Genomic DNA, 7,930 nt, shown 5'->3' with positions numbered 1-7,930 from the left:
GGTGGTGGGACCCCAAACTGAGTGGGAGGGGATTGGGACCCTCAAAAGTGCAGGGGGGCAGGGCACTGTAGTTTGGGGGCTGATGGGAATAGGATGGGAGAGGTCAGAAGAGTGGGGCAGATCCTGGGCAGGCTGGGGATTGAGGGACCATGGAAAAGTGGGAGGGAACAGGGAGAGAAGGGTGGAAAAGGGGGGGTGGGTCTGGCAGGTCTGACAGTCCCCATGGGGGTCTTTGGGCACAGGGAGGTTGGTAAAGGGGGGTGGCCCCCTGAGTTCCCAACTTCCTGTGGGGTGCTGGGGGCTGCTGGATCCAATCCCAGCCTTGGATTATGCCAACAGTTCAGTTTAGAGGAATTACAGAGGTGTGACTGAAGCACTTTTGTCCCCCAGGTTTTAATGATGGCAAATAAAATCTATTGGTAGAAATGAATTATTTAGGGATACAAATGATCAGACAAAACATCTTCATCAGAATTATTGACTGCACAAGAGAAACACTAAAACTACCAGGAGTACAGGATAAGATAGGACAGTGCTCTACAGTAAAACAATTGTTGAAGCAATTCTACTCAAGTTGGCACAAAAGCAATAATTCTTAATTAGAGATGGATGGAACTCCCCCAGACCAACGCTCGTGGGAAGATCTCTGCTCTCAACCTCCAGCAGTGACCTTGGGGGGTCCCCAGCCAAGGCAGGAATCTCCACACACCCTGCAAGAAGGGTTCTGTTGGAAGAAGCTGCCCCTGGGAAAGGGGACTGGGCCTTTGTGGTCGAAAGGGATGGACTGACAGTCACTGGACTCCAGGGGTTGCCTCCCCATCAGGGGGTGTATTCAGGGTGGAAGCAGTGGTCGAAGTTCTTCCCGCAGTCGGGGCACTCGTAGGGGGCCCTTACTGGTGGGTCCGTTGGTGTGAGGTCAAGTTACCGCTCTGGGTGAAGCTCTTGCCACACTCCTCACACTTGTAGGGCCTCTCCCCGGTGTGGATGCGCCGGTGGATGATGAGGTTGGAGTTCTCCTTAAAGCCCTTCCCGCAGTCGGTGCAGCGGAAGGGCTTCTCATCCGTGTGTGTCTGCTCATGCCTGAGGAGATGTGAGCTGGTTGGAAACCTCTTCCCACATTCCAAGCACTTGTAGGGCCGTTCCCCGGTGTGGATGCGATGGTGGCGGATCAGGTGGGAGTTCTGCCTGAAGCTCTTCCCACATTCCAAGCATTTGTAGGGTTGTTCCCCAGTGTGGATGCGCTGGTGGGTGACGAGGTTGGACCTGCAGTTGAAGCTCTTCCCACATTTCCAACACATGTAGGGCTGTTCTCCAGTGTGGATGCGCTGGTGTCGGATCAGGATGAAGTTCTCCCTGAAACTCTTCCCACATTCCCCACATGTGTAGGGCCGCTCCCCAGTGTGGATCATCTGGTGTCGGATCAGGCTGGAGCTCTCCCTGAAGCTCTTCCCACATTCCCCACACTTGTAGGGCCACTCCCCAGTGTGGATATGCTGGTGTCTGATCAGGTTGGAGCTGCCCCTGAAGCTCTTCCCACATTCCCCACAGGTGTAGGGGTTAGGGTTGTGGATGTGCTGGTGGGTGAAGAGGTTGCTGCTCTTCCTGAAGCTCTTCCCACACTCCATGCACCTGAAGGGCTTCTCCCTGCTGGGAGGCTGCTCAGGGACCACCAGCTCAGAGCTCTGCCTCAAGCTCCAGTCGCCTTCCCGACACAGGCTGGTTCTTTCCTCCTCACAGCCCCCTGGGTTGGCTTTGCAGCCCCTCCTGCGGGGGCATCTCCGGCCCTTTTCCTCCCCACTGCCTTCCTGCGCCGGGGAGCCCTTCAAAACGGCCTCTCCCACCAGGGTCTCAAGGGGGGATTTGTCCTCTGGGCTCTCCGTCCTCAGCTCGGGGCCTGGGGCAGGAAGCAACAAGGACAGGGAGGGGATTTGCCTCCAGCCCACAGGGAAGGCCAAGGACATTCCCCCAACTCCGGCCCCGGCAGGACGGCGGCGGCAGCGGGGTTGTCCTGCAGCCGGGGCCATGCTCGGCTGACAGAGCCAGCACAACACCGGCCCAAAGGGCCACTGACTTCCTCCTCACCTGCCGGGGGGGCCCAAGGGCATCTTCCTCTCCTCGCAGCCTCCCTTCATCTGGCCAAGCTTTGGAAGGAAAATCCTGATGGAGGGAAAACAAGGACTGAGCACGTTGGCTTAGGGGTTCCTCCTGCCCAAGTCCATCTCTAGAACTCACTGGGCATCCTGTGTCCATAAAACCTCCAAACACCAAGATTCAACCCAGAAAAACCAACCACTGAGATTCAGGCAAAAAAACCTCAGAAATAGAAAGAAGGACCCTTGCCCCCCCAAACTGCAAATATTTGAGATTCAGATAATAATACTCCAAAATATGAAGGTTAGCCCCAAATATCTCTCCTAGAAATTCCCCCTCTCTGATCTCTCCCTTCTGGGGTTCAGAGGGTCTCCCCTGTCTGGGATGCTCGGGGTCCATTTAGGGATGCTGGAGTGTTGGGGGGTCCCAAGGGTCCCTTCTCCTCTCTCACCTTCAGGGTGCCACGTTCAGAGACACTCCCCTTCTCCAGGTTCTCCACCTTGTTGTCCCAGGGATCCCAGGGGTCCCCATTGTCCAGGCTTCCCCTTCTCCACACCCCCCCGTTTCAGGTTCCTGGGGCTCCTCCCTCTCCGTGCTCCCCCCCTCCAGGCTGCTGGGGGTCCCCAGCTTCGGAATCTCCCCGCTCTGCCCTCCACACTTGGCAGCTCCCGGGCTCCACACCCACCCCCAGCACTCCCGGGGGGGTCCCAAACCCACTGTGTCCCCCCCTCCGGCACCGGGCTGACAATGGAGCCGGCAGGGCCTGACCCAGCAACAACCAACCCCCACCACGGGGGGGGACCCGCATCCCCTGCCCACAGCCGGGGCTCTGCACCCAACCCGCCCGGCACCCCAAAAAACACCCCTTCCTGCCCACCCCTAAGAGCCTCCAATGGTGGAGCAGAAACAGCAACAGCAGGAGAACAATCACCACCCCATCCCACGGGTGCCTGGAAGGGGAACTCATCCCAAATATCCTGGGGGGAGCATGGGGGGGTCGGGACATACTCGGGCTGCCAGCACAGATTTCCCTGCAAAGTCTGCAGTGAGTCAAGCTCTGGAGAGAAGACTGTGCCCCATGGATGGGATTGCAGAGGGTCCCTCACGTCCCCAGCAGGAATCAGCAACCAGGAATAGACACAAAAGGCCACCACAAAGATTCTGGGGGGAGGTGTCCTGTAGGGAGGGGACAGTGTCAGCTCACCAGGGCAGGGCTGGCAAGTGGGAGGCTGCTCCAGGGCTCTGCAAGAGGCCTCATACTCTGCTCAGCCCCAGCACTGGTTGGTACCAACACCCCCGGCTGCCCCCGGCCCTGGGCAGCTCTGCTGCCACGGCTGTGCCCTCACCGTGGCCCTGCAATGGCCCTGCCTGTCCCTCACCCGTTGCCCTGCCACATCCCTGTCCCTTGGCTCTCCTCTCTGCCAGCCTCAGTGTGGGGCACACGGGCTGGGGGTCCCTCCCGAGCCCCCCGGGCAGCCGGCGTTGCTGGGGGGATGTGAGGGCTGGTCCTGCTCAGCAGCAGCCCCGGCCTCATGCCCAGCGCCTCTTTCCTGACCCACACAAGAGCTTCCCCGGCCCCTCCAGGGCTCCCCTGCTGCTGCCTCTGCTCCTGGCCTGCCTTTGCTGCTCCCTTGGCTGGGGCAGCGGCTGCAGGGGGGGGATGGCAGCAGCTTCAGCTCCACGGCACTTCCTGGGAGGAGCTCAGCCCTGGGGGGACGGGCAGGGACCTGATGGGGATGGACAGGGGCCCAGCAGGGACAGCCAGGGCCTGCAGGGGAAGGCACAGGGACAACCTGGCCCCCCACACTGCCAGGGCTGTCTCTGCTCCTCCTTGCAGGCTCCGTGGCCAGGCACAGTTTGTGTTCCTGGGTGCCCACCATCTCAGCACTTGCAGCCGCTCAAATCAGCGCCCGCAGCTCTGCAGCAAAGCCCCAGCTCACCTGGCACACAGGGGATGGACACAGCACCTTCTTGGGGATGGGCAAACACAGCTTTGTGCCTTCCCCACCACGGGGCTCTCCTTCCTCAGCAGCACCTCTGCCTTGCACTTATTCTCAGGCCTCACCTCAGGGACAGCTCTGGCTCACCTCCGCGCCACTTCTCAGCCTCACCTCAGGGCCTGGGCTCAAGGACAGGAACCTGCAGGGAGGGGACATGAGGTGCAAGCTGAGGGCTGCCTGCTTGCACTGGCCTGGGGGCTTCTTTCTCCTTCTACAACCAGCCCAGAACTTAGCCTGCTTTTCTAACACCACACATTCACAGACTAACCTTGGAGATAGATATGGACAGATATCTCCATCACCCTGGGGATGGAGCCTCAAGCATGTGCTGCCATAGGAATGGGAATCAGAGAATCACAGAATCAGCCACGTTGGAAAAGACCTCTGAGACCATCAAGTCCAACCCTTGATCCACCTCGCCGGTCTTCCCAGACCATGGCACTGAGCCACATCCACTCTCACCTTCAACACCTCCAGGGACGGGACTCCACCCCCATCCCTGCCCAGCCCATTCCAATGCCTGATTACTCTCTTGGCAAAAAATTCCTTCCTAATATCCAACCTAAACCTCCCCTGGCACAGCTCAAGACCCAGCCCTCTTGTCCTACAGCTGCTGCCTGGCACAAGAGCCCCACCCCCACCTGGCTCCAACCTCCTGCAGGGGACTTGCAGACAGTCAGGAGGTCTCCCCTGAGCCTCTCTTCTCCAGCCTCAACACCCCCAGCTCCCCCAGGCCTCTCCTCACACCACTTGTGCTCCACTACTCCCTTCCCCAGCCTCGCTGCTCTTCTCTGCACCTGCTCCAGCCCCTCCAGGGCCTTCCTCAGCTCAGGGGCCAGAGCTGGACACAGCACTCCAGGGGTGGCCTCACCAGAGCTCAGTCCAGCCCAACAATCACTTCCCTGCTCCTGCTGACACACTCTTCCTCAGACAGGCCACCATCCATTGGCCCTCTTGGCCACCTGGCCACACTCTGCCTCCTCTTCAGCTTCCTGTCCATCCCCACTCCCAGCTCCCTTTCTGCCTCCCTGCTCTCCAGACACTCTGGCCCCAGCCCGGGGGGCTGACGGGGCTTCTTGTGGCCAAAGGGCAGGACCCGGCCCTTGGCCTGCTTGAACCTCATCCCTTGGAAATCAGCCCATGGATCCAGCTTGGCCAGGTCCCTCTGCAGAGCCCTCCTGCCTTCCAGCACATCAACACAGCCCCAGCTTGGTGCACCTGCACATTTGCTGATGAAATGCCTGGTTCTGCAGGAGCTGCAGATGCTCAAGGGGCAGCAGGACCAAGTCAGGGGCCTGGGGGGACCTGGGGGGCTTTGGGGTGCGGGAGGGTCCTGGGGGAGCTGGGGAGGGGCTTTGGGGATGGGGGGTACAAACCAGGACAGACCAGTACCTCCTCACTGCTCCCCAGATCTCTCCTGGAGCTGGGCCACATTGTTGTGGAACACCTGAGCCCCTCCAGTGCCCTCCCAGTACAGCCCAGTGCCCCCAGTACAGCCCACTGTGTTCCTGTCCCAGGGTGCTGGGTGATCCCTTTTTGAGGGGGCTTGGAAGGGATTTGGGGGTGGGGCTGGCAGGATCTAGGGGGGGGTTGGATGGGGATTTGGGTGATTTTGGTGGGCTTTGGTTGTATATGGGTGAGTTAAAAGGAGTCTTGGGGGGTCAAGAGGATCTGTGGAGGGAGAAGAGGAGCTGCACCACGAGCAGGTGAGTCCTGAGACCCCCCTGGTGTTCCCAAGACCTTCCTGGTGTCTCCAATTCCCCTCTTGACACCCCAAGACCCCCCTGGTGTCTCCCATGTCTCCAGGGTGTCGCCATGGCCCCAATTCCCCCCCTGACACCCCTAATTCCACTGTTGCCAAACCCCATCCCTGATGTCCCCAACCCTCCATCTCACCCCAGAAGCCTTCCCTGGACCCTTGACCCCAGAAATGCTCCCCCCGGATGGTCACAGAAAGGCCAAGGGCATCTGGGGACACACTGGGGACACCTGGGGGGCTTTGCAGGGCACTGGGTCATTACTGGGGGATACTGGGACACACTGGGGGGAACCAGGGGGCACTGGGAGGGACTGGAGGGGTTACTGAGGGACGCTGGGAGGGCACTGGGAGGGACTGGGGGAACTGGGGCACACTGGGGGTCACTGGCAGAGAACTGGGAAGTTCCTGGATGCTCACCAGGACACACGGGGAGACAGTGGGAGGTTACTGGGCCATACTGGGGGTTACTGGGTGTTCATTGGGATACACTGAGTGGTCGCTGGGGGGGTACTGGGCCATACTGAGGGTCACTGGTAGGTCACTGGGATATACTGGGGGCATTGGGATCCCCTTACCTGGATGTGGTACATCTGCCCCCTGGACCTTTGGTGCACCCCCAGGACCCCTCCCCTGGGGGCTGGGGACCCCCTAAACTCCACTGCTGGGCTTTAGGGGACCCCCGGGCCCTCCTCTTTGTAAGGTCTCTGTGTGCTGAGTTTTGGGGTCTCTGAGGTTCGGGGGGGAATTGGGATCCCCTTTCCCTGGGGTCGGTCTGCTGACATAGAGGCCCCATAAAATCCCCTCAAACCCCTCGAAATCTCCTCAGAAATCCACCCCTGGACCCATCGAAACCTCTTTAAGGACCCCACAAATCCCCTCAGAGACCTCATCCACCCCCCCCACCCCTGGACCTGCTAAACCCTCTCAGTGACCTGCAAAACCCACCTGGGACCCCCCAGGCCCTTTCAGGGACCCCAAAAACCCCCTCAGGGACCCTCAAAACCATCTGAGACTCCCAAAATCCTACTAGAAACCCCCAAAACTCCTTCAAAGACACCCCCTAAGCCCTCCGGGACCTCCAATTCCCTCGGAGACTCCAAAACTCCCTCAGGGATTCCCAAACCCCTTCAGGGACCTTTAACCTCCCCCCTAAGTCCCTTCGCAACACCAAATCCCCTCACAGAGCCCCCAAAACCTCCTCAGGGACCCCTAAAAGCCCATCAGGGGCCACAAAACCCCCTCAGGGATCCCAAAACCACAGAACAGCAGAAAAGCTTCCTCTAAAGGAAGGGAGCAAAGAGTCTGAGAAGGAGGAAACCAAGGAAAAACTGAAGCAAAGCAATAAAAATCATCCTGGCCCTTGCAGTTTTTTCCTTCACCTGTTTATCACTTTTCCTTTTTGAGGGTTCTTTTTTTGGTTGGGTAGTTTTGAATTTTTTTCCCGAGGGACTTTCTCGTAATCGAATCGAACATCCGGGTTCTTGGGAGGCCTCCCGGGCCCCGCGGCCTCCGAGAGGGTTCCAATGCCCTGCGCTCTGACCCTCGGGAACCCCCGATCCCCCCCGCTAAACCCTCCCGAGCCCTCCAGCCTTTCCATCCAGAGCCCCGCTCTCCCGCACCCCCCGCCAGCTCACACAGCACAATGCGGACCCGCCGCCATCACCGATTCCCGGAAGTCAACACGGCGCTCTGCGCGCGCACCACCTTTAGAGAACACCGCCGTAGCCAATCAGCGCGCGGCACGCCCCCGCAAACCCGCCGCCGCGCCTGCGTCCCGCGCGGGGCACCACGGGAGTTGTAGTCCTTGCGGCGGGTCATAGCGGCCATTGCACGTGAGCGGAGTGAGGATAATACGTTTTTCGGTTTTCTTTCTTTTTCTGTCTTTTCTTTTTTCTCTTCTTTCCTTTTTCTTTCTTTTTTTCCTGCCTTTTTTTTCCCTTTTTTTTCCCCCTTTTTCTTTTTCCTCTTTTTTCTTTTTTTTTTTTAATTATTTTTCATTTTTTCCTTTTTGTCTTTTTTTTTTTTTCTCCTTTTTCTCTTTTTTCTTTTTCCTTCTTTTTTTCTTTTTTTTTTTTTTTTT

General features: G+C 58.7%; 1 protein-coding gene across 1 annotated transcript; it reads right to left on the bottom strand.

Moving 5' to 3' along the window:
- Nucleotides 1-392: 392 nt before the first annotated feature.
- On the bottom strand, nucleotides 393-7,668 carry LOC116781301 (zinc finger protein 501-like). The gene is made up of 4 exons (XM_032677002.1): nucleotides 7,514-7,668; nucleotides 2,543-2,636; nucleotides 2,083-2,157; nucleotides 393-1,847 (listed from the first exon to the last, which is right to left on the bottom strand). The coding sequence occupies exons 1-4, from the start codon at nucleotides 7,666-7,668 to the stop codon at nucleotides 891-893; spliced, it is 1,281 nt and encodes a 426-aa protein (XP_032532893.1). The 3' UTR covers nucleotides 393-890.
- Between the last annotated feature and the right edge of the window lie 262 nt (nucleotides 7,669-7,930).

The sequence above is a fragment of the Chiroxiphia lanceolata genome (assembly GCF_009829145.1).
Source record: "Chiroxiphia lanceolata isolate bChiLan1 chromosome W unlocalized genomic scaffold, bChiLan1.pri scaffold_40_arrow_ctg1, whole genome shotgun sequence".
Lineage (NCBI taxonomy): Eukaryota > Metazoa > Chordata > Aves > Passeriformes > Pipridae > Chiroxiphia > Chiroxiphia lanceolata.
Note: the sequence above shows the minus strand (reverse complement) of the source record. Positions and strands in the feature narration are given on the sequence as shown.

What these genes read in the sequence shown, in the direction of transcription:
- LOC116781301 (XM_032677002.1), bottom strand. Translation starts at nt 7,668, where the DNA reads ATGACCCGCCGCAAGGACTACAACTCCCGTGGTGCCCCGCGCGGGACG. An exon ending in CTGAACGTGGCACCCTGAAG is followed by an intron (nt 2,158 to 2,542) that starts GTGAGAGAGGAG and finishes TCCCTCCATCAG; the next exon opens with GATTTTCCTTCCAAAGCTTG. An exon ending in CCCTTGGGCCCCCCCGGCAG is followed by an intron (nt 1,848 to 2,082) that starts GTGAGGAGGAAG and finishes TCCCCCCTTGAG; the next exon opens with ACCCTGGTGGGAGAGGCCGT.